Consider the following 27,031-nt stretch of genomic DNA (forward strand, 5'->3'; position numbering starts at 1 on the left):
ACATATTACCATATTGGGTGCATAATTGTCAGAATTATTTGATCCTATTAATTTATTGAGTTTCAATGCTAACTTTAGATGATATACCTACCTCAAAAACGTTGACTACTAATCCTATAATATTGTGGAGGGTCAAAAACTTATCCTGTATCGAAGAAATTTCATTTTCTTCATCGCTATTCCCTCGAACTTCTTGCACGTAGGTATTTTCTTTAATGACCTCTAGTTAAATTTTTTACTTTCGTATTAACAACAAGTGACTCCAAAAGAAAGGACATCAATCTTCCAAAGGTTACTTTAAACTTTAAAAGAAATTTGCAATGCAATTACTCAGCGGAAATACTGCATTCCCATCTTCAGCTTGGGGAATTAAAGGGAGTCGTTATGATAATCGAAAAAGCAGTTCTTGAGAATCGGCGCTTAAGAAATTGTCCCGAGACAAAACCTCGGAGGAAGTTGGGAAGAAAAAAACGCAGCGGATGAATTAGTAATGCGGGATTAGATGGGTTCCGCCTGAGAGAGCAAGAGACAGAGAGGGGCAATGACAAAGGGAGCCGAGGAAGCGATTTAATATTAATGCCATTTCAAGCGCCAGGCCGGGCGCCTAGAGACACCGGATCTTCTCAAAAGTCACGCGATTTTTTTTCCTAAATTAGTCGGAGCCGGAGAATATGCGGATATTCTCTCCTCGCACGATGGCAGGATATGAAGGGCGAGGAGAAGGAAGGAATCGCTTCTTTTCCTTCCCCTGCAATAAAAAAAATAAAGAGCGACGAAGGGCGCTGGAGGATTCTACCGACCCCCCACCGCCCCCCTATCCTCCCCCCAGGCTTTCCCTTATCCCTCCCTCATTTCCTTCCATTAATCCCCGACGCAAGGATATTTTTTAATTCGAAGCTCTCGCCCGCTGCTATAACGGTCCATCCCTCATGGAAACTTATCCCTATGACGACGAGACGAGCTTCCTGCCTCATTTGTCGCACACCCCACCGTCATTCTCCCCCCTCTCCTTCGTTCCCATGTTTCCATCCTCCTGGAAATCCTCACCAAAACTCACCCCTCCACCCTCGCTCGACTCTTCTTCCAGGCCTCCCTCATCGGTAAGCATCCCTCCCCCTTCGTTTCCCTCCACCCCCACCCTTATTCCCAAAATTCATCAACTAAACTTTCATCTCCTGTCCCATCTTCCCACTCCTATTTCACTCCTCACTAAGGCGGGTCCAAAGAAACACAGCCGTCCTATCTCTTTCTTCACTTACCTTTTCTATGTTCTAGGATTTGGCGTCCTTGTTGATCAGACTTTTAAGAATGAACCAGCACGTACTTCCGCAAGGTTAATTTATAATTGAGAAGAAATCCTTTCCATTCTTTTGAGTTCTTCCTCATCTTAAATGTATTTCAGGGCATTTTTCAATTTTCACGGATTGGAAGATTAGAAATTTGACCTGCATTAGTAGTGGCATGGAGGAGGTGAGCGTATTCTTTAAAGTCAAGTAGGATAAACTTTCAATTTAGAAGGCGATACTTAATTTGGTGGAAATACCTAATTTACGAGAGTTTTTCTTCAATCCTCAGCACTAAAAACAGATTATTAAATCAAATTAGAACTCATTGTTCCTCTTCCTAAGAGGTTATCAGTGCCAATCTTCAATCACATCACGCTCAACCATATTAGTAAACAATTTTATTGAAAACTTAACCAAGCAAACTCTTTCAGTGCTTAACGGTTTTAAAGGCTTCCGAACCTACTATACTATGCTCGATATATTATTCTCCAAATGATCCACCAATACTGCCTTTGTTTTATCTATTTGCATATCTATAAGGGAGGTAGAGTAAGGGACCACGGCGGAGAAAAGAAAGAAAAAGGGGGCTGAGGATAACGAAGGGAGGAGAGGAGCGAGAGATGGAAAAATAAAGCAAAAGTGTTTGGCGCCCGCCGCGGAAGGCTACAGTCTTCCGAAAAAGAAACAAAACACACTTTATCGTCGGTAAGGACAAGGCGCCGTCCTTGCGAACTCTTTCTTTCTCTCTCTCACACTCCCCACTCTTCCTTTGACCATACCTGGAATCGGCCTTACCCTTAGCTCAGAAGGAAAGAGATTTACGCTCGGTTCAGCTCCACGCCCCTTTTGCTGGCTGACCTCCTCCCCCAACTTCCCATTCCTGTCTCCTCTTCCACCCCCCACCACTCCCAATATCCCGCCGGACCTCTTGTCTCCCCCCCTCGCCGCCACCCTCCTCACCGTCTCGACCCCCCTCTTCCGTCGTCACCTCCCACCACTCGCCCACCGACCATTTCTCCCACTTGCCCCAGACAATCGAATCCTCTCATCGGCCCACGTAGGCAGTCGGCTCGCACACGGCTCTTCTCGCTCCTTTCGTCTCCCTGATTACCCTCTTCGAAAATTATAAACTGAGCGGGCGAATGGAAGCGCCGAGGGACCGCGGCAGTTGAGACCGGGAAGCTCCGGGAGGGTGGGGGTGGATTCGTGGGGCTGATATGAGTGAATAGACAAGGTCCCCCAATCTAGTTAATCGAGAGTCAGGCTCATTCGCAGGTGCATAAGCGGCGGGAGAGCGGGAGGAGGCCCCGACACTAACGAAATGCCTCGGGAATTTCAACGCCCGGCTGAAAAGCCGTGAGACGAGCAATTAAATTTATTGGCCGAGATCGGGATGCAATGGGATGGCGGCGGTCGTAAAGATTCCAGAGTAGAAATGAATGCACAACATATTGCGGTTTAATGGCTAGCTTAAGTTATCTTGAACAATGCGTGCGCAAGCAGCGGATTAGTTTTCGCCGATTCGTAAAAATTATGATTAAGCTTCCCGTTACATGATTGTTGCATGTAATTAACTGCCTCCGGTTAGAACAAAAATTTCAACCGTTACTTTCTTACAGGGGTAAGGTCCTGAATTTCGATCTAGTGGATAACAAAAGTTAAGAAAATATTTTTTTCATGAAGTTATGTATATTTCCAATCACCAATTGAGTCATCTTCCTTACTGGCAGTGGCACAGATTAAACACAATAAAACGACATTGTTCAGTAAAAGCCCGATAATGGTACCTGAAATCATTACAAAACAATTACCTTATGTTTGTATTCGCATTCATAACGCTCGCAGTGAGTCACTATCATATCTATCAATGGATTAACCTTAGTCATAGGATGCTATATTCATTCATGCTTGACTGAAAATTTATTTCCTTCCCTCTACATGAAATGCCATCCTCTTCCATCCTTTCTTCAAAAACCACCTCCCCATCGATTCCACACGACCTCGAGCACCTTCCGAATCCTGGCGGCGCAACCACCACTCGCCTTCCGTCGAAAGATGCAATCTCTCCGCCCTGTCTTACTCCCAGGACACACACGAACATGGCTTCATTAGCGTCGGCGTCCAATACATATACATCGGCGGCGGCCCATAGGAACGCGGACATCGCCCACATCGTCCAGAATGAGAGAAGAGAGCGAGCGACCTCTGGCCTCCTCTTCCTCGATCCCCCCTTTCTCGCTCTTTCAGCTTTCTTAAATCCTCACCGTGTTCCCTTCCTCCGTTCTTGCCACCACCCCCCTAAACCCGTCCCTCCTGCAAACCTTATCCTGGCTCTTCTCTCAACTCCGCTAACCCCCCTCCTCCCACCAGCCAAAAAATCAAATGAGGGCCTCTAAGGATCTAAACGCATCTAACTCCCTTTCTGGAAGAAAATAACGCAGGTCTGTTTCGAATGAGGAGCCGAAGACTCTTTTTACATTTATTTTACACCTCCTTTAAACTTTGCTGGCTACCGGTTCCGATACCATCGACTAGAAAGAGGCAAAGCTTTTGCTGGTGTTTCTCTTTCAATAAGAGTGATTTATTCATCCATTCCTTTTGCGGCTATGAAACGATGAAAGCAGGGAGTTCATAAATTAAAGCCTTTTATAGCCATCATGCGGATAATAAAAAATGTCAACCGCGGGATCTTACAGAAAAAATGTGACTATTTTCAAGAGACGGAAAATGAAAGGCGAAAAAAATGAATGGAAAATTCTATGAAATCTATTTTTAAGACATTTAGGAAGGCATACGTATTTCATAAAAGATTTTGCCAAAAGAATTCCCATAAATTATTTTAGATATTAATATCACCCAGAGTATGTTAAGGAACATTTTCAACGATTTGTAAGCTTAACAGTTGCGAGAAAACCATCTTTCAAATTACGTATTATCTACGTATTTTGTTTTTTTTTGTACAAGACGCGACAGTAACTTTGTTAAGTTTTGAAAACATTGCGGTATTGGATGAATATGGCTAATGTCTCAGGAGAAATTTATAATGTGCAGATTCCACAGAGCAATGAATGTCAGATCTGCTTGCTGTATTCCAAAAGAAATTACATAATTGCCTAATGAGGAAATGGTAATGTGTCATTTCACACAATAGTAACATTTGCTCAGTCAGACACCGCTCTCAAACCATTAGACATGATAGATAAAGACGGCTAATGGCTGTCTGCACGTGGCTCTAGCTGTTCCATATGGAGATCGAGTGGGTGACGCACGAGTCTGAGGCGCGGGAGAAACAAAAGGGGAAGAGAGCGTGAGAGAAAAGGGGAAAGGCGAGACGAGGCAGAGTAGTCCGCCTTCAGCGGTAAACACCATAACTCCTTCGGATTTCGATATGGGCAGAACACGCGAATGGGGAGGTCTTAATAGTCCACAAGGAGTCGTGGAGGGAAGCTGAAAAGAGGGGTCTCTCGGTATGCAAACATGTGGCCAGTGGGAGGGGGAGAGAGGAGGAACGGCCAGGGAGGAAGAGATAGGGCACGATGAATGGGATGGCGTACAATTGATGGCTCCGGTGGAGTTTAGGGGGAAGGAGTGAAAGGTTTAGGACTGGTAAAGCTCTGGAGGTGAGGGGACTCAGCAGGGAGGCTGTTGGGAAGAAGAGAGCGGGAAGAGGGCAGTGAACGTGGAGGGAAGTGGACGATTCACGAGGGCGGTCTGAAAAGTAAACGGATAAGGGCGTATGGGAAGACGTTCCAAGGATTCAACTATGTCGGATGATTAAAAAATTTGTGTGGTTTCAAATGGTCGTGACGTCACCACTGATGAAAGAGCGTGATTTTATCGGAGTCAACATTACTGCAGAACGAAAATGCCCAGGCAAATGGAAATTGCAACTGCACGTCACATAAGGCATCCAATTCCACTATTCTCTACCATCTATTCACCTATACTCGTATACCATCTAATATTGATATATCAAGTATTACCTAGCAGTTTAAATTTAACTTCCCTTTCGGATACTTGATCACAAATTAGTAACGGTCAAATTTCGGATCGTACTAATTAATGCATATTTCAAAACCCACTAAGCTATTCCTGTGAATTCTAAACTACAAGGCAATTTCGTATGTTATGCCTAGTGGAAATTACACTTGGTTGTACGAATATTAGAAATTTCTAGTTCAAATACCCATATCTCCATCGGGTAGCATCATTATCAATGACTTATCCATAATTTGAATATATAAAGGCCAAAAACAATTGGGATGAAGGAACGCAATGTTTAAATAATACGATTCACTAATAATGGATTCAAAGTCATCAGTTTAGCGGCGTGAGCGTTTAAAGTTCGTCTGGTGAGATGAGATCACAGCATGCATGCATCATCGCTCAAAATATTATTTTAATTAGTGATGCCAAGAATTATTTTTTCAGAACTACGGTCTAAACATCAGGTTAATTTAAAATTAATGTGATGAATGAACGATAGTGACCCAACGGAGATAGGACAAATTATCCTGATTATTTCTTTAAAAAGATTATTACCTATCCCAATCCCTTGTTTAGTTTGGCAAACCACTTAAACCTTAGACCAAAATTTACTCCCATTTTTGAAGGTTGCTTCCCGGCATGACTTTCAGCATTAACGTGGCTGGAAATTGAAAGATGAAACGCATTTCCTCCTCTCGAGCAATATCATTGATGATTATCTTATTCCACGGAAATTCAGGAACGGCATGACTCAACGTTCTAAGCTTTTAGGCTGCCTTTTTCCTCCCGTAAATTCTCGACGGGCCAAAAACATTCCTTGACCATTCCTTGGTCTTTCGCCGCCTAGGAGGCATTTTCTTGCCTTTATCCCTATGCCGACGCCTTTTAACACTCCAGAGCCTCCATCACTCAGGACCTCGTATCCCTGTCCACACCTTTGCCTCTTATCGTTTGCGCATTTGATAGTAAATTCAGGTGTACGAAAAATAGCCGTATACTTTAGCTTTCTTAATTCTTAAGTAATCTTTAGCTTTAATTTTACTCCATAAATCTAAATCCACACAATATCCCGCGAGCCGTCAAAAGGACGTGCGGTTCGGGTGTTTGGTCATCAGCCATTCACGTACTAATGCAGATACGTAAACACATCTACAAATACAGATACATGCAAACACATACAGACACACACACACATATATATACATGTATATATACATATGTATGTATGTATATGTGTACACACACACACACACACACACACACACACACACACATATATATATATATATATATATAATTATGCTCTATTTATCTATATTTATCCATGTGAGTCGCAGCCGTTACTGTCTCTGATTATTCTCGGAAAAAACGAAATCCTAAACCTATTCGTCCAGCTGTCTAGCTCTCTGATCTTGAATGAGTGATTTTGTCTTCCATAGCAATGCGGAATTTTTTTTAATGTGCTACGTGTCTTTGGAAAACTGAATGGTCTCAAATATACTGAAGAGAAAGAGTCTAAAAATTAATCTTCGATTTTGGAGGGGGTGCTACCCTAAATTCTTCAACAGTTTTGTCACACTTCTCTATTTCTCATGCATTCCTTCAACAAATTCGATTGCTCTACACTGCACACGAGCCATCTCTTTTATTAAAACCTGCCTGCCTCATGAGGATCCCAGATATTAGCTGCACACTCCGGGTGAGCTCTGACAAGCGAGAAGTAAATCGCTCTGTTACTTTCTCATCACAATTCCTCGAAACACTTGAGCAAACCCAATCTTCCATTCGCATCGCCGAATATTTGACGGATATAATTACCTAATAGGAGATGAGACATAGTAATGCTGTAGAGACTGCAGGTTTGATACAGATATGGTATATACAGTTTGGTATAGATAGGAACTAATTCAGAGGCATTTTCCAGGGAAATATGTCATCTTCCATCCCACAAAACAATATTGTGGACAGCCCATGCGGGACTTCAATCTTTCTCCATGCCATACTCAGCAAACTTCGTGTTCTTCTTCATTTTTTCTTTCTATTCATATGCTATGATATTTTAAGAGAAACTGCAATCAGACGGCGATTCTTGCCCTCTAACCTGCCTTACAATTAACCACTCTCTTCAATACCATCTATTATTTTTATCCTCCACTTGCCCCGGGATCACTCTATGGACTCGAGGCTCACTCCCAAGTCCCCGTCTTCCTGCAATATCACACGGTCATATTCCCTCCCGGACACCGCTCGGATCCTCATTTCCCCCCTCTGCCCGTTGCCGTCTCACGCACCTCCCCCTCCTCCTCCCTGAACCCCATCCAGCCCTACACCTTTCCCACCAACTGCGCTCCTCGCCCTTTCTTCCCTTCCTCCGAACTGCTGCGATGACGCCTCCGAAACTAATGCAGGTCTCGTAGGCTCGCTTTGTTTTGCGCCTCCCTGCGACCCGCCGACGGGTTTTTTTCTTCAGGTGAAAAATTGCGCCGGGCCGATCATAATTTGGTGTTTGGGGGGGTGGGGGGGGTGAAGGGGAGGGATGAGGATGGGAAGGGAAGGGAAGGGGAGGAATTAGTTTTTCCATTCCAGGAGGACACTATAAGGGAAGGAAGGGAGAAGTTTCAAGACTTTGACCTCCCGTAGTTCTCCCTATCTCTCTCTCTCTCTCCTCCCCCCCTTTCGCTCGTTCCTCCTGCGTCCTTTCGGCGCCAGGGACTTGCCGTTCGCTCCACGGACGACTGATTACGCTCTCACGATGTGATTTTTTCCGATGCGCACTATTTGTAAAGGGTGACGCGAATGAATATATGGATGGGGGTTGACGGGAACTCATGAGTGATATCAAAGGAGTCGAAGTTTTAAAGGGTAAATGCCGGTTTATTATTGATTGCAACTAGCAAAAAAACGCCTTTAATTCACCATTAACCTATTCGACTAACAGTACGATTTTCGTCGATTTTACTTGTTTTCCATGGTTTGCTATGGTTCACGTTATTATTCCGGATTTGTTTTTAAATCGTAATATTAACTATCCATTGTTTTCAGCGTGAAATAGCCTCAAGATCGGAGAATCTCGAATTAAAATTCTGTCATTAATGACTGTATAAATAGCATATTGTATAAATTAATTTGCAAAAATATTTCGTGATCATACGCTGATATGAAGTTTAGATTAACAACAGACTTCTTTATTTAAAAGGTAATTGGAAAGGGGATTTTCGCAATATAACTTCTAAATTGAGATGACCAAGAATACGTTTTATGAACAATCATTTTTTTGTGTGTTACGAATTTCAATTATCCATATAGGATAAAATATTCTGATTCGATTAAATATAAATATGCAACTTCTTCCTTAATGAAACAAATAATGTTCTGATGAAATTTTAGTCAAATGTGATATAGTGTAGCTTTTTTACCGGAAAGGAACGCACACTTTAGCCAACGATTAGCTGGCCATCATCGGTGGATAAGTAAGGGTATTTCTGCTTGATGGATCAAAATCAATGTAAATTTATCACTTGCAAGCAGATTTGATCGTTTCTTCAAAATATCTGAATAAATCTTTCTGAAGATTTCCAAGTCTGTGCACTCAATGGTCAGATTGTAATCAAGCTGCCTAACAGAAGATGCACAAGAAAATTCAGGGAGACAGCGTATATATAATCAATCAACTTAAGGTCAGAAAGCGCTACGATATCGCCATCAAATATGAATAGCTAACTGTATAGTTTTAATTAGATGTTATTTTTGATATTTTTATAACTAAAGATTTCTATATTCATTTACATGGAAATTAACTGCTAAATACTAAATATTATTGCCTGTTATGCAATTTTTTTTGGTGTTTCAAATTATCCCAAAATACATAATAATCAATTTATCTTGCCATAAAAATTCATCGTCATATCCTACAAAATATTCTCAGGCGATGATATTATGAACGTTGGTTTCGATCAGTTTCACAAAGCTATTTGAATACTTAAAATTAGTCTCTGAAATTTTGGGGCTTTTAAAGGAACTAGATGTTATGACGAAATACCGTACATACAATGTCACATGCATTCGTAGTCGTGCGCGAGGCGCCACTGTCCACGAGGTTAAAGCCAACTTTAAACACGTATGGTGTTATCCCTTTGACAAATTCCAAAGAAACTGCGGGAGATGCCGCAACAGTAACTTTTAACGGAGTCATCCGCTAATGTGCATTTTAATGCAACAATTTCAGAGCGTCGAATGATTTTTACGCTCTGAAATTGTTGCATTAAAATGCACATTAGCGGATGACTCCGTTAAAAGTTACTGTTGCGGCATCTCCCGCAGTTTCTTTGGAATTTACTTAAAATTAGAGCAAAGTTGGAGATGTAATATTCCATGTCAATCGTTCACAGGGCGTAGGCTGAAGAAAAGTTGCGATTGAGGAATTCTTAACTTCAAATTTAATCACCCAAGACTCCATAAAACAAAAATTAGCGAAGGAATCATGCATGTACGAAGTACTGGTTTTTTTCACCGCCAAGACCTTTGTCTGCACCGGAACGTTGCCATTTTTCGTGACAGTGGGCCGCGGGACAGAAATATTCTCTTAATTAATTGTCTTTCCGGGTTTCTCAATCAACACACCACCCACCTACCCCCAGAAGCGACCCCTCTTCGCCCTTCTTCTTTCTCCGGCACGCCAACAGTCCCACCCTCTCCTCGCACGCCTCCCTTTCGACTCTCCCCTGGCCAGACAAACACATCCATTTACGCCTTAAACCCACTCGGCCAAGCCATCTCTACCCGACCGACCTCAGCCAGCGTCCTCTCCCCAAGTCCGAAACTCATCTCGCTCCCCACCCTCCACTCTCGAGCCGCCTCCCCGGCATCTCTCCCGTTCCGCCCTCCCTCCCCCTCTTCCACGCCGCCTCCGCATCACCCTCCTTTCCTCTTCTTTACCGGTCCCCCTACCCCCGAATCTGCCCCATCCGTCGGCACGATAACCATTTACCAAGTCCTGACACGGGAAATAATAAAAAATAAATCTCCGCTACAATAGGTGTCAAATAAAGCTTTTCAACAACTCGCCGGGCCAAACTCACGAGGGGGGCCGCGTCGGAGGGATGGATGGGATTCAGGCGCCGAGTTAGGTGGTGGAGGAACGGTGGGAAGATCTACGACGGTGACTGTGGCTACCCGGTGGGTCACTCAGCTACTTCCATATGGAATCCTTAAAACTGTCCCACTTCCCCGGAGAAAAGTAACTTCCCGCTAATGTTTGTGAATTACGCACTGACTACACAGTATACTCGTAGAGTGAAAAGTAAATTAAATGAAAAATATTGGATCGTGTTATTTTTTTCTAATTCAAATGATTACGTTAACGTTACTCCATTACGGCTAAATTGTTAAAGGATATAACTTTTGATTTTAACACCAGTACTAAACAAAATAAATGAAACTAGCCGCAAGATACGGTTACGGATTACGATTGCTTCTTTATAAAGTACATACCATCAGCTAATGTCATAACAGTATCAAAACTGCAAGTATACAATTTTAATGAGACACTAAAGAGTTCTACGATCCACGACTTTCCGAGAAAACATTCAGATATTGCTTAACAATGCAAGGAAGAAACTCTTGTTCATTAACATGAAGATTAGTGCAAAGTGGTGATAATAATTATAATAGTTGACAATAATTCACAGAAATTACAAAAAATCAGAATACCACCTTGAATTTGAGTCTTTTATATTTTCGGACATGATGGACTGAAAAATAAACCCTTGACACTGAGGTTTAATTGGGCAATGATTTATTTAAAAAAATATTTTACTTACCGTTATGTGAGCTGAGATCTCGAACTTTCTGGTCTAGTGCAAGCGCCCTTTCTGCCTCACCCCTTTCCTCTCTCAACCTGAGAATGAAAGAAAATCCAGTGAGCTATGGATATTCCACAGTAAACGAAAATTGAAGTTCAACTAAAAATAAGAATTGGAAGGCTATGATCCATTATAAAAAAGCATCAATCCTTATGAGGTTTGCTCGCACAGATAGAAGACAAAGAGAAAGAGAGGGAGTTTCAGAATTGAACAGGCTCTCCTTCACCATAGAATTCTTAGAATAGAGACCTTAAGTACATAAGGAAGGACATGAAGATATATTTATGAAATCAAACAATGGCGCCAACCATATTTAAGCGCCAAAAATACCAAAATCATTACTAGAAGGACGTATGTTGACAGAGAAAAATTTTCACGGTCTACAGAAAATGCTTAAATATACACTCTAACAGAGGCGACCATTGGTAAAGTGTAGAGGATTAATTTTTGGTTTCCGTGAAAAAGTGATAAATGGGTAAAAGGATGGATGCCGCCTTACGCACGCTAGCGTGGAAATACCGCCCGTGGTTCGAGGGGTGAAAGCACTGTGCCGGAGGGGGATTATGCTAGACCATATGGCAATGAGCAAACAATAACCTCTTTATCTCTAAGTTTCCTTGATGTAACAATGACGATTACGAGGCTGACTCGTGGGCGGAGATTGGAGCGTGCCAGTGAAAAGAATGAGGATAAATAAGGCCGCAAAGATGGCTTTCCACGATATCGTAAACGCACAACTGAAGCATATGCGGTGCGTAAGGAGAAATGCATGAAGTTGACCATAAAATTATTTTCAAATATTTTATAGACAACAAATAATTTTCTCTCCTTTCCAATGTCAATTTCTTTGATTCCCCTCGGACGAAGTGATTAATACAATTTTCACAAGAGAGATAAATAAATTCCATAGAATAAATTTTAAATAAATGCCCTTCCCACAAATACAAAATATCGTTACAGATTGTATCGACTCTTCGACGAAGATATAAAGTTTTGCATCATATTAATTAGCTTTATGTTTTCGGTTCAAGTCTACTGCTCCTCCTGACTAAATAAATTCAAAATATCATTTTGGTAAATATGCATTTTGTTCATTATGATAATCTTAAACATCTAAACAAAGAAATGAATACAGTTTTGTCTTCTTTCCCATTGAGCAAACCTAGTCAAGCACTACGGCAATCCAGCCCCGTCTGACTGTAATTGGTACAAATTTGATTCCGTTTAGCTATAATAGCCTAAACAATGAATATTATTAAATTACAAAGACTGTTCCCCAACCACTGTCGCTCCAATACATAGAAATATTTCAAATTCTATGAAATTGAAAATAACCTAGAACCATTACTAGAAATGGGTATCTTGATGGCTTTGCCTAAAAATAAATATCATTATATTGAATCAAACATTGCTAAAAATAATTCATAATAACCTCATGGTTATCTCATTGTAGTTACATTATTCATGAACCGTGTGCGATTCATTTCGGTTGAGCATGAGAAGCCGTATTAGCAGGAAACTAAAAATAGAATAAGATAAGCAATATTTTTCCAAAATATTTAAAAAAACACCACCTTTTTATTTTTCTCTTCCCAATGAATCAAAAGAAATATCTATCCGAAAAAATCGCTACAGGATTTCAATTGGTCCCTCTTTTTACTGTCAGGCCCCAATTTAATGCGGTCACGCTCTCCCACCCGTGTTAATCATTTAGCCGATAGGTGGAGAGCACATGACACAGGCGTGCCCGGTACATTATCGGGTGAAAGAGTGGCTTCGACTTGTTTGAGTTGCGATCACGTCGTCGCCACCCCACCCTCCCACACCGCCTCCACCCCCTTCCCAGCCTTCCCTGCGGAGAACCGTGGCTGCCGTTGGAGACAGGGGGAGTGGCTTGATAGGAAGGGGGACGCCTACCTTTTGCTTTGAGGTGGGAAGTGGATGGAAGAGAAGGGGCGGAAACATCCATGATGACAAGATATAACTGCGCTCTTAAAAGTACCCCTGGGCAACAACACCTGTTCGACCTCAAACGTCACAATTTTCGCTTGAGGAGGAGTGCAAGTGGATTTTGAAGATGCATCAGCGCAGGGAAAGGGCGAGGGGGGGGGGATTTGATCGAATGGGGACGCAAATGGGAACGTGAAGAAGGTATGGGAGCAGAAAATTGAGAATTCAGGCCTTGATTCGCCGGGGTACATAGAATCATACATTCTCTTGTTCCATGATGAAGGAATTATTCGCTGTTTCTTTATTGCAATTAACGTGATAAAGCGACTCAAAGGTACGATGGTTACTTCAAACCAGGCATAAGAATCGTCACAAAATCTACGCACACGCTGACCAAAACTCCTTCGCCAGCCATTCGTTGTATATTTTTTTGGGCATATTCTAACAGCCTCCTTACAAAAAATAGGTACATTTTAACGATCTCAAATACTGATCCTTAGGATGGATCTTCGACTCAAGCAAATAATAAACGGCTATACGATGACGGAAGAGCAGGAAGAGAGATGGTATCCGTTGAGTGGAATAAACAAATGGCGGATTTCCACGATGAGCGTACTCCGTGACGAGATAAGATAGGGATGCGAGTGGGAACAGGTGAGGAGGCTTGGATTGGTTGGGAGCGTGTGCACTGAATCAATCAAATGATACGGAGTTGAATAAATTGCATGGTGGTGGATTATAACCATTAACATTCTCTCACTCCTTCTAAAAAGAGATTAAGGACAGTAATTATGGCTTGTTGAAAAAAATGTATGCGAATGTATATGATCTCTGATTTCAATATGTCATCACCGAAAGTAACAATCTGTGGATTAGACGGGAGGATGCCGTTTTAATAAATCCGACTCATGTTTAATATCAATTGCAGGGAAGAAAGTTAACTCTCGAGGAAAGAAGTTCAGTGTACTTATTTTGGAATTTTAGCATCCATACGTAAGTGTGGAATACTTGTCACGACATTTTGCAGGCTTTACCACGTTTTACATTACTATGGAAATATCAAAATTACTAGTAGTGCTAAAATTTGTAATATTTAATTCAACCAATCGCTGCAAAAATGGACATATGCGTTAATTTTCTAATGGAAGGTGGGTTTCATTTGCAAATGAGAAGTGATCACAACATTTTACGCACCATTTTTACTTTGGAATACTCACGCCGTATGTTACGCTCTTTAGCGAGGATTTGAGATCCCGATGGTAAATGCTAATAAATCATATTTCATTCTTTCCCTTCAGCGAGTATTAATCCCTCCCATGGAAACCAGAGGTTTTGACAAAGATATTAAACTTAACGACATGTCAAACTTAAGGTTACCACTTCGCTAACAACCTACGTGACAACTTCTTCAGAAAATCTTAAGTACTTTTACATGCATAATAATGGAAAGGTGGTGTTTAAATCTTTCATTTGTAATTGTGATCCCGTGGAAGTCAACTGCAACGCTCCCGCATGTACAAATAAAACCAAAAGCACATATTTTATTGGCAATGATGCAATCGTCTGGAGGTACACCCATATGGACGAGGACAGAGTTGTCTCGTAAATCATTAAGTTCTGAAAAACCCTATATGAGCCGGTTGTAAAAGTCGCAAACGAATTTATCCCCCCTTCCGATGACAATAAAACACGAGGCTCAAGAATGGCTTGGTTCATTGGAGAGATAGAGAAACTAAGCGACACGGTCGTACAAACACGGCATTACCAGCCACGTGAGAAAATCACTTCAAACACGGCTTGCGGCCCGTGAACGATTCCAATATCTATTTCCCTTTGTTTCCCGATAAGGCCCGACGCCATTATTATGGAAACGATTTTGTGTACACAAAACCGTTGACATTCTAGGTCCACTCACCGAGTGAAATAAAGGCCGCTCACTCGACCATCCTATTTTCTGCTATCTTTTACTGCTCTGCTTACATTTCTTTGTCTCTCCGAAAGGCCAGCGGCCATGGTTACGCCGAAGGAAAGACCTTTGGAAGCAAGATATGAGGACGAGCGTTTCTATTTCATTAACTGGAAACCCATCGAAAGGGATTCACGTAATAACCACACGTGAACTAATATTTGCAGATGCACGCATCTAATAGTAATAGCAAGGAAAACTCGTAAGATAAGAGCCGACTACTCGGCTATCACAAAGTAAAATTCTTAATCACGAGCAGTTCCTTATGAGGATATATTGGAATAATAAACTGTGGAACGATATTATGCTTTCGTGACAAGCAGGAGGTGACGTGAGGTGATTAAAAGACAATCCTCTCTTTCGGGTACATACGTACGCTAGAGAGCATCTGAAAATCAGGTGCTCTGTGCATTCATTATTTACGGTATTCTGTGCATTCATTATTTACGGTAGACGCTAAAATGTTCCTGTTAACTGTGAAAATAAATATGTACATTTCGAAAACATGTAGTACTGTTACATCCACTTGATAATTGTTTGCATTTCGGGCGTCGTTTATGTACATCTGGTCTGGAAAACTAAGTAATTAATGATGATATCAACATTTGACGTTAAAGCCAACTATTCCATCACCGTGCTTCAATTCAGAATCAAACATTTCCTACCAACATACGAGACACATGGAGTCTCCACCGCACCCGAGCCCAAACGAATCTCCTTCGTGAGAAAGTGGGCAAATCGGCCGTGTCCAATGGCGAAACCTAAGGAAAACAAAAGAACAACTCGACCAGAGGAAATTGCGGGATTCATCCTTAAACAAAAGGACTCGGAGGAAACATTTGGATGAAATGGGGCGATAGATGGGAAAAGGAGGAAATACATTGAAAAAAAAACGAGAAAACACAGGTAATAACGTGGTTATCTCCCTTTACCCCACTCCTTAATTACCACGGACAACAGCGGGAGGGCAAGGCGTTGCAGAGGCCGTTGAAAAAATCTAATTCTCATCCAGGGCGGCGGCTGGCGATTCCCGAGAGTTGCGGAAAAACATTTAAGCACCCACCAACCATATCCGACCGCCTTCGACCCACCCCATCCACTCCGTCTCCCGCCGGCAGAGCCCTTGGGACACCCCGTGGGCTCTCACGCCAAGTGACCACCGCACTCAGCATGAGGTGCAGTCGGCGAGAGGCACCCAGGGTGCGGCATCTCGTATCTTCAGTGAGGCGGACAAGGGGTCGGGGATATGAAATTGCTTTGTCACACTTAATATTTCTGGGAGAAATGATATCCCATCTCTTTCCCGCCCGAGTTTATGATGTGGAGCGTGGATTTCTTCCTTCTGCTTTTCGAAATGAAATCTAGATTGATCTTAATTTAACCGGCCAAATCTCGACGATGGAAGTACGCGCAAGAATCTCTTAAGCAGCGGAGTGGTGAGAATGACGGTCAGAAATGTTGCCAATTACGGGATTGATTCAAGTGATATTCATCTTAGGTTGAATGCCATTTATTTTCATTTTTACGCTTCATAGAAAAAGCTGATTTTGAGGGCAGGGAAAAAAACTATCAGTATCATAATTTTCTTTGAATGGTTCGTATAGAATGCAGCCTTAACATTCCGTTGTGATTTTATTTTTTTCTTTTGTTTTCGTAAAGTCTCTACGTTAAAAAATAAAGTACACATGAAAAACGTGCGTGAGTGAAACGTTTGACTGGCTACAATTTATCCTCTCCTAATCATGCTCTTCGTTCTTTCAAGAATTGGAATATCTCTCTTGTGACTCTTTTTTAATTAATACCTCTATATTTTGCTAGCTTTTCTAATTAGTTTTATAATTCCATATGCTAGATGCTTTTACATTACTTTCGGTATTCTTTGTTGTTCCACGTTTTTCCCTATTTAATTTTACAATATCTTCCTCATATAATGTCTAATCACCTTCTTAATTCTTTATAACATCAGCACTCAAGGTTTGATATCAATATCGTTATCCCACAAGTATCAAAAGGTTAAAAAAAATCACTGCAATAGTACGACTAATAAAGTCACTTCATCTAACTGGATTGTTGAGTTTTCATGCCGAGGTTTAGATTTAGTGGCCTTTGCCTTCAATCTAATCCTAGAGTCTGCAATAAATCCATTAAATCTGCCCACTTTACTCGGTCAAAAGCAGACTCCAAATTTATGAAGAAAAGAAAGGGATCCTTTCTGTCTACCTATGTTCTACATTCCTTTCGGCGGAAGTTCTCATTAATTATATGACATCATGTCCTCCCCCTCGCTTTCTAAACCCAAACTGGTGTTCTATACATAAAATTTAAAAAAATAATTTCGACGAGTTATCATTTTTGACCTTATGCCAAAACACCATGCCCAGGCGAAAGACAACATATACCATGAAGGAACATTCAATGAAGTAGTAATTAAGTTATTAAGCTCTACTTCATGAATTCCCGTAAAATCCCTCAAGCAGGAGGAAATAATACCACCCACCACCACTCAACGAGATAAAGCATCATTCCGAAATTATTTTTCTGGTTCCACGGATTAGCATATAATAATCACATACGAAACGTGAGAATCGGGAAAGAGGGAGAGAGGTCGAAAAAGGAATGCGCGAGAGAGCATTAATTTACACGTCGCTCATAAATATTTTCAGCAAATAAGCGGAGGAGGGGAATGTCGAGGGGGTGTGTGTCGCAGCTCCATGAGGTTCATTACCACGTCCGAAATGGAAAGGGGGTGGCGCGAAAGGAGGCAGGAGAGAGACATGCGGCGAGGAGTGCGTGTGTGTGTGTTGCGAGAGGGTGTGGGGGACATTTGGGGGTGGTTCGGAAGGGGGAAGAGGAGACAAGAGACGCGGAAATTGTGAAAAAATCCTCGTTGCTGCAATGGGAGAAAAATCTGGGATAGCGCGCGATGGCGGGGGAGCGGAGAGGGGGGGGCGATGAGAAAACAAGGGAAGGGTGGAGAGGGTGAGTAGGGGAAGGCGGGCAAAAGAGCATTGCGCCAGGGGTCACGTGATCTCTCTTCCGTGGCGCTAGGAGGGGGCGTCGGGCCGGTGGGGGGAACGGCGGGGGAGGGGAGGGGGAGGAGTCAGATGAAGCGGAGGCGTGACCAACAGCCTCACGATCGCATCTCGACCGCCACCCTTCCTTCCCTCCTCCTCCAAGACTTCACTACAGCGGAGGCCTCTAAGCGCCCCTCTTCCCCCCCCCCCCCGACATCGGTTCATCACTCGAGAGGGGGGAGCAAACGGGAAGGAGGGGGGAGGTCGGCGCTCCAGATCGGGCAGGCATCACTCCTCCCGGACCACCGAAAACTTTTCCCACAGCCCTCCACTCCCTCTCCCGGCGAGCCGCACTCCCATCCGATCGCGGCCCACTCTATTCCCACGCTGCATCCTCATCACTGCCCCGTGCCCCCGTCGCCTTTCTCCCCACCCACGCGCGCATAAGGACCCCGAAACTTGACTCCACTTCCACATTCCCGCTTCTCTTTCCCCGACAGAGAAAATTCGAGGTAGTTTCCAGCAAACGGCGATGCGCGTTAAATTGTATTCATATTCTCAAGGTGAACTCAATGAAAATGTTCATGGTTATTCACCCGACGTTCCACGTGTCTTCCCGAGCTAACTCAATCGCGTTCAACATCTGAGGCTTAGGATGTGTAAATGAGGAATCAGAGGTCCGTTTCACTTCATACGATCTGAATGGAGGGTGAAGTTTTCCACTTCGCGCTTGGTGTTTTGTTCCGATTAGTGTTAAGAGGGTCGCGGAAAACAACAAACAGTAGAATGCAGACCATATAAATTGAAAAATGATTTGTAAATATTTTTTTTTGGAAATATAAGCAGGTCACCCATTCGTAGGTAAACTCTATACAGAATATTCGGGGAAGAGAAAAGAGAAAAAATAATTAAGAGGCTGAGCAGCGGATCCTTCTGGTTCCTTCGAATCAAAACAAAATCGTAGGATCACAGTTACCAGCATTTATCTTTATTTATATTTATGTTTGTATAGTCCTTTATATAATCCTCTGCCAATAACAAATATTGATATCTCGGTTTATTTCCTAATTTTTCTGACGAGATAATTAAAAAAAAGATAACGCGTCCATGTGAAATGGTTGCATCATTTTCGCTTCTCAAATTTTCTCGTCTTAATTTTAGGGAAACAAATGGAACCTTATTCGACACTCGGCAGTATGAAGTCAATTTCTCGTGGTTTATTGAATTTTTAATGAGCCTATAACATTAAATAGGAATTATATGACGAAATTATATGTTACCCTTATGAGTAATACTATATAATTACATTCTTATAATCATACTTATATAATTAAATATGAATTCAGTCCTTAGAAATGATAATATTTGACAATATGAATCTCGAAATGGATCAGGCCAATTAATATTTCTTGGTTTTTTACCAAGTAGGCTTGGTTAAATTTACAAAGAAATACAAATTTTCATTGTTGAATGAAAATCATGTCTTCTTGATAAAAACACTAGGACAAATAATGAATAAAACCGTTTATAAAAACACTTAATGCGCTTGTATAACTTAGTATATATTATGGGGTGAGTAATTGGAATTGCACTCTTTAAGGAAGGTATTTAGGTGCAACAATCAATTCCGCCTTGTTATGTCCATGTTCATCTAATGAAGTCATTTAAAAATTAAATATACCACGAGAATTGGATTTCACACAGCCAAATGCAGAATCAGGCTTCAAATGTTTCCCAAAAATTTAAACACCAAAATTTGATACACAGAGACGATAGGCAACAATACCGGATGAGTTCCCAAAGTTTGTGCAGATTAAATCCCGAACGCCTAGGTTTCCAACGACTCAGCGCAATCGCCAAATAATATAGAGCGAATGCTTACATCCCATCGCTGCAGACTGGTTCTTCCAAGAATAAGACTACAACAAAAGGATTAGATCAGCTGAAGATAGCGGCGCCCTCCACACTGGAAGCCGATGGGACAATATTCCTCCACCCCACCCTCACATCCCCCATCTCCTCAACCCCCTTCCATCCCCCGTACCCAATCTCGCATTCGGGGATCTTTTTCTTTCCTCCCTTAGTTAGCCCCACCTAGAATGATAGTGTGTGGAGCCCAGACCCTAGCGCCGCCATCGGAAGAAACCCGAGACTTGTGAGGTTGGGGGGTGGGGGAGGTTGGGTGAGGACAAAGGAGCGATCGGCCAGCGGATAAGGCAGGAAGCGGGCGGGTGGTTGGGAGGAGGAGAGGGCCAATGTAAGGAGTAGCAGGGGAGGAGCCACCTTCTCCTCCTCCTCTCTTCAACCTCTCTTTGCTCGATGGGAGACAATGGAAGACAAAATTGGGATCGTGGACAGTAAAGGCTCCGGGGATTGAGAAATAGGTATGCATGGAACTATCGGGAGATGACGTTTGGGATAATATGGAAACATTCACATGGGCGCAAACATTGTGAGATGAATGTATTGGAACCATTTGAACACGCTCATGACAAATCCATTACTACCTTGGAAAATCAAAATGATTCTAGGGAAGTTTAACAACTGCTATCTCGCGTGCTTTTCCTTTTAAACACAGTAAATGAATGAGGCAGTTTTAGTATCATATTGAAAGAGAGACAGACGATAGCGTTGGTGGTGGTTAAATGAAGTCTTTGGGGTATGCCACGACAAAAGTCAATTTGATAGTGACATTCACAGATTGTGAGCTAACGAATCATTAATAATTTACTTTTAATGTTATGCCTCCATTGAATTTTTAGCAAAGATGATACTTGTACCAGCAGTGAATAGGGGATGTTTTGCTCCAAATGGCAAACTACATCTTGTTCCGTGAAACCTGAATCATTCCTTGTTATAAATAAATTTAATATCCTGCTGATTCTCCTGTTAAATATGTATTGAAAATTTTTGATTTATTTTTTAACTCCAGCTGTACTTCTTGCAATTAGAGACTTGTTCGTGGAAAATACCCGATCCGTTTTTACACCACTGCATTTTCGAATAGCAGAGCAGATTAAATTTTCAAATATAGGCTCAGCAACTTAGGGTAATCGATACTTAAAAAGTCGAGCTGATTTACAGATGGAGGTATAATTTGCGTTAGTAAAACTTAGATAAATTATAATATTAATGCGCGTCAATAATGAGCATTAAGACCAAAAAAAATGACTTGGCATAAACAATATTTTTAAGCTTCGATGCAATACCTAAAGAGATGTTTTGGCATACTGAATCATCTTAGGTAACCACTCAATGACAACCATGTATTTTCTTCATTTAAAAGAACTACAGAAGCTTGTTATTAACTTCAAAGAATTGTGCAGGTTTTTGCAGAGAAAGAATTTCCTGAGGCCATAGACTTGAAAATAATTTATCTAATGAATCATTGGAAGTCATACCAATTGTGCTAGTGTAAAAAACACATATATGTTAGCCATAAATTGGAAAAAGAGATTTATTCTTTAAGTCGATCATTATTCTCATATTCAAAGTTCTATATTCTCGGTTTTCTTTGCATCAAAACCCGGCACCACCGTGGATTACGCCAAAGCAGCCCCACCTCATAGTTTTCTCAATTTCCAGAGACATTTTACACACAAAATTATTGTATTGATTGTGAGATAAATTTCCAAATATAAATTGATGGACTCAGATAGGTTAGATTTTAAAAAAAGTTGAGAGAAGTTTTCTGAAATTAGTATTCTGAAATTACATAGTTTTTAAAAACCGCATCAAATCGCATTGTGACCACCCATATCAACCAATTGAACTTGCTCCGACTCAACGTTGGTGATCCTACACTCGAACATGCATGCACGACGCTTTACCCTTTCAAAGGCTTCCTTTTTACGTAAGCAGATATTTTACGCTTGCATAGAATTATGCGGCTCAGTTAACTCAATTCAATTTGAATTACTCCGACTGATAAGATTAAGAGAGAAAAGTTTTTCTTGCTACATTCCTTAATTAATTACTATAAAACCAACATTGAGACAGCCTTCTTCCTTGTGATTCTCCCAACCAACAAGGAAACGGGAAATACCCAGCAAGGTATACGTGCATCCAACTTTACGAGGAGGTGATAAGGCATACTCTGACGCACTCACTCCGAGGAGCTACATAAAATGGATTGCCGATTATCATGCGTTACATCGTTCGATACAAAGAACGTACCCCTGCACACCGTGAAACGCCCTTCATAAATTAACCAACTTCATGAAACTATAATTTTTATATAATCATCAGTTTAGAACAATTCAATCTACAAAATATTTTATTAAACTTAATTTGCTATCTTTCCATGTGAAGACCAACCGAAATTTTATTAAAAATTAGTGGAATATCTCTTTATGATCACCGCATATTTTTTTCAAATTATCTCTAAAAAGTGGATACGGAAAGCGGATTGAAGTTGCCTGAAGAAATGGCTATTCTCTCGGTGGATAAAAATAATAGATAATATATTAAATGTGTTGATTCAGGTATTCTTTAAAATCATACACAAATTTGTCCCCCTTATTTTTCGAAAATTGTATTTCCCCTTCCATTTCTATCAATCATCTTAATGTAATAAATAGTAGCTCTCCTAGTTTTTAGAACAGGATGACCTATAGTAACGACACACATGCTATTGGATGCGAATACGTCAGAATATTTTACTCAAAGAGCCCCCTCCATTTGTGTTATGTGGTTAAAACCTTGTCAAATAACAGGAGAAACCTTAAACAGAAAATGGCATCAAAGCGATAAAACCGGTTAATGCCAACTCCAAAGGGCAAAAACCGAGATCATTAGCATGAAAAAAACTTTCCATAAAAATGAGAGCGTTTCAATTCAGAAATAGTACGTTTTTTGGGGCTGATCTAAATTTTCAGTACGATTCCGAGATAGGCCGGTGCAAAATTAGTGCCATTTAACGCGACCTAAAAGTTGATCCCACGGAACTCGGGAGCGCCGAGCAATTAAAATAAAAATGCTCGTAAACCATGCTTCAGCGATCAAAAACTCGAAATGATGAAAACGGCCATCTGTTGCTTTTTCCCTCTTTCGTTGAATGGGATGCCGTTTTTATTGCACCGGTTTCGTTTCCTGATCTTACAGAAGGCGAGCGGGTGAGGTTAGCAAAAGTGCGACTGACACCTCCCCCTGGAAAAGCGCATGCCTTTTGAGTTGAAACGGTTCATAATTGATGTAAGATATGCCCACGAATTAACTCCAGCTTGAATCAAGTGAGAAAAGATAAGTGATGAAAACTTGGAACATCTTAATTAATACGAGGTAGGAAATATGCTAGCTGCTCCGTCTTTTCATTCAATTCTATTCTTTGAGACGCAATCTTGATTTGAAAACTACCACGAAATCTAGGCTTTCAAACGAAACTGAATAACACTCACTCGTAATTTGTATTTGGTATGCAGACTTTATCACCGAGCACCAATAATCTTGAAGAAATTCTATAAGAGCGGACAGTTAAAAATACTAAGAACATAATTATCCGCGCATATCATAGACTTATGATAAGAATGGAGAACAATTATCAAGGATATCTGATGCAGTTAGGGAATTTAGTGTAAATTGTCATACTTTAAGATGATAAGCACTTACCTTTATCTCTCAAAGATCGGAAAACCCGAAAAATAGCCACACCTACATGATTCAATAAAAAATGCTCACTCAAATGTATACTTACACTTGTCTTAATCGACGTCTTTTCATATGCCATAGCAAGTTATAACCTCAACTGCCTTCTATTGTTTCGATAAAATATTTAGAAATTATTTTACATCAACAGAGCATACTCATGGTATACATACGATGCCTAAGTATATCACGGTCGTTTTGCATTAAACTCAAGACTCAGTATGGCGATTGGGTGAATGTAAATGGTAATTTATTAACGCTCCAGTGAAAGTCATTTTCATCGAAATTAAACTGAATTTTCAAAATCGACGTCAGGCAAGGTCTATCAGAGTACCAGACTATCCGATTTTATGACGAACAAACTTAAGAGCTCAGCTGATGGCTGTTACCAGTTTGAGAAACTGACGAGGCAGGGAGAGCTATCATTGAGGAACAGGATGAAATATTGCATGGAAAGGGTTGCGACGATACAAATGGGATTGGGTTACGTTAAAAGGTGAGTCAGGTGGAAATTTGAATGGCTAAAAATAAAGTAACAAAAAAATAAACGAAAGAATAAGAAATAGATAGGATGCGAAGAAACCAAAGCAAAAAAATACGACGCTACAAAAAATTACTCGAAATATACCGAGTGTTTAAATGACTCACCGACCACCTTCAACGTTTACCTCGGTTCTAATTTCTTTTTCGTCCCCTCTCTTTCCAAAAGAGTGACTCGGAACAAATGAAGGTCAGAGACCGCCTACCGAGTGGTCATCATTAGGCCCCCCACAGACGCAGGGGTCAAATTAATTATTAACTCTGGCAATCAAACGAGCCTCACTCGCCTGTTCTCCTCCCCGCCCGCTCGGATCCCTCACCGCCCTTCCTCGCAGCATAAACAAAGCGAGCGACGTGTTTGCCTTTTGGACCGCTTTGTATTCACTTAAACCAACTAGCGAGCAATGCGCGACGCGGTGCACGGGGAAAAATAAAAAAAAAAAGATTTCGATGAGGAGACGGGACGCTTGGCGCCACTTGGTTGGCCGCGCCGGACGGCCAATGGGCGACGGTGGGAAAGTTGAAGAACCGTCAAGGAGCCCGGGATGGAAATGTGACTGATGATGCCGCTTCACGGTTTTCAAAAAACGACGAGTGGAGAAGGAGAAGAAAATAGATGCGATAAGAAATGGCTTCTCGGCGTGTGCTCGGTGCCGCTCGAGCCGATTTGAGACGGCGGGGGAAAAAAACGATAGCCCTCTCCATTGTTTATCCTTCGAAGGAGAGCGAGAGAGAGGGAGCAGAAATTGATAAACGAGCAACATGGAGAGATGAACGGAAAAGCACCGCGGACAATACTTATAAGCATCGGCGGCGTGTGAGGGCTCGCATCAACAGACATCCGTCTAATGACCAATCAAGTGGGACCATTCGGAGGTATACAACGGCGTATGGTTGAGGATTCTTAATGAACACGGGATGGAAACCAATTGCCCACCTCTCAAGGTGAAGGGGACGAACGAATGAGTGATTTCTCCGAGTACCAACAAATGGACCAACCAATAAGGATACATGAAAAATCTATCAACCGCTTTTACAAAGCTGGCGTGACGGACACGGGTTACTCGGGGTTGGGTTTAAACCGCTAGAGTTGATTCTCAATTTTTCCATCTATAAAAATGATTACGAATAATCAGTTATCACTAAATTCTGCTAGAAAATAAACTTGAACGACGTGGATCTGCGTCTGTATCTATAATACTTAAGGAAAGACTACTTGAGGAAGATAGCATACTTTTACAGTTTTTTTTGGTAATTAAATCATTCGCGAGTAGGAATTAGCAGTTTTACATTAAGACGTCATCATCATAGTACGTGTTTAAATTTCCAAAAATTAATCTAAATATGATAATTCAGAGATACATGGAATTACGTAGCTCAACTTGGAAAGAATAAAGAAATCCATCGGTGAATAGTGCATTTAGGTACGTGCCATGTCTTTTATGAGTAGTAGTCATCTACAGGATTATTAGTATGCAAAGGATAGGAATAAGAATGCCTGGCAAAATTTTGTTAACCGTGGCATTAAAAAAGAACGTCTTTCGTCAATGTTATCCTAACATACCATCCTCTCACTCAAACGAGGGAAGTAATTGATTGCCAGAACTGAACACAATCAGTTTTAATGCAACAATTTCAGAGCGTAAAAATCATTCGCCTTGACTGGGACTCGAACCCAGATCCCTCAATATCCGGTCGAGTGCTTTAGCCACTTAAGCTACCGAGGCGTCCTCTTAAACTCTGAAATTTTGGGGCTTTTAAAGGAACTAGATGTTATGACGAAATACCGTACATACAATGTCACATGCATTCGTAGTCGTGCGCGAGGCGCCACTGTCCACGAGGTTAAAAGCCAACTTTAAACACGTATGGTGTTCTCCCTTTGACAAATTCCAAAGAAACTGCGTGGGATCTGGGTTCGAGTCCCAGTCAAGGCGAATGATTTTTACGCTCTGAAATTGTTGCATTAAAATGCACATTAGCGGATGACTCCGTTAAAAGTTACTGTTGCGGCATCTCCCGCAGTTTCTTTGGAACAATCAGTTTTATTTATATAATACTTAACCGGTAGTCATGATGTCACCTAAATTCTCAAAGCATCGTAAAATTCCACGAAAGTACGACGCATATATAAGATGAAAGTAATTTACTGCGCATTTCTGCCTACAACAATTAAATGATGGTTTGCTGGAAATTTTGCATTTAATTTACATTTCAAAATGCGTGGTGTACAGGCATAGCAACTAAAAAACAAAGGAGAAATCAGAAAAGAAATGACTAGAATTAATTTTAGGAGCCGCATACACCTTTTTCAACGGAAGGAAGGAAAGGACCCTTAAATTTAAAATTCACGTGAAATTTTAGCTTAAAGATCCACGTAACTTATTAATTTCTTCCTACCAGAATAAATTGGGTCACACGGAATTGAATTTTACTAAATCATAGAGCTTCCAGTTTCCAAGTGGATTAGTGATTAGAGTGAAAAGACAATATTCTTAGTGCATATGAAATGAGCTAATGTACTTACATTACCACAAAACTGAGCATATAAATTCCATATGAATGATACCCAATAATATCTACTCACTGAATAACATATTGGTCGATTAAGAAGCGTGCGATTTTATATAATGCCTGGTAAATGAAACCCCTATTTTAACGATGGCTTTTATTAATTTTAGTTTGTAGTTCAAAATGAACATATTGGCGAAAACCTCAAATGCTGTTTCCGTTTCTAAATCATTTAGTTCACAAAGCAGCGAATCGCTCAATTGACTGTAAAAC

At 41.2% G+C, this 27,031-nt stretch overlaps 1 protein-coding gene across 1 annotated transcript in view; it reads right to left on the reverse strand.

The window, feature by feature from the left end:
- The window catches only part of dac (dachshund family transcription factor), a 648,885-nt gene that overhangs the window by 221,341 nt on the left and 400,513 nt on the right, over positions 1–27,031 (reverse strand). The window contains exon 5 of the mRNA XM_071598986.1: positions 11,093–11,169. Coding sequence (XP_071455087.1) covers positions 11,093–11,169 — 77 coding nt within the window. The remainder of the gene's footprint in view (positions 1–11,092; positions 11,170–27,031) is intronic.

This window comes from Hetaerina americana, unplaced genomic scaffold (genome assembly GCF_022747635.1).
Source record: "Hetaerina americana unplaced genomic scaffold, ioHetAmer1.1.p SCAF_10, whole genome shotgun sequence".
Taxonomy (NCBI): domain Eukaryota; kingdom Metazoa; phylum Arthropoda; class Insecta; order Odonata; family Calopterygidae; genus Hetaerina; species Hetaerina americana.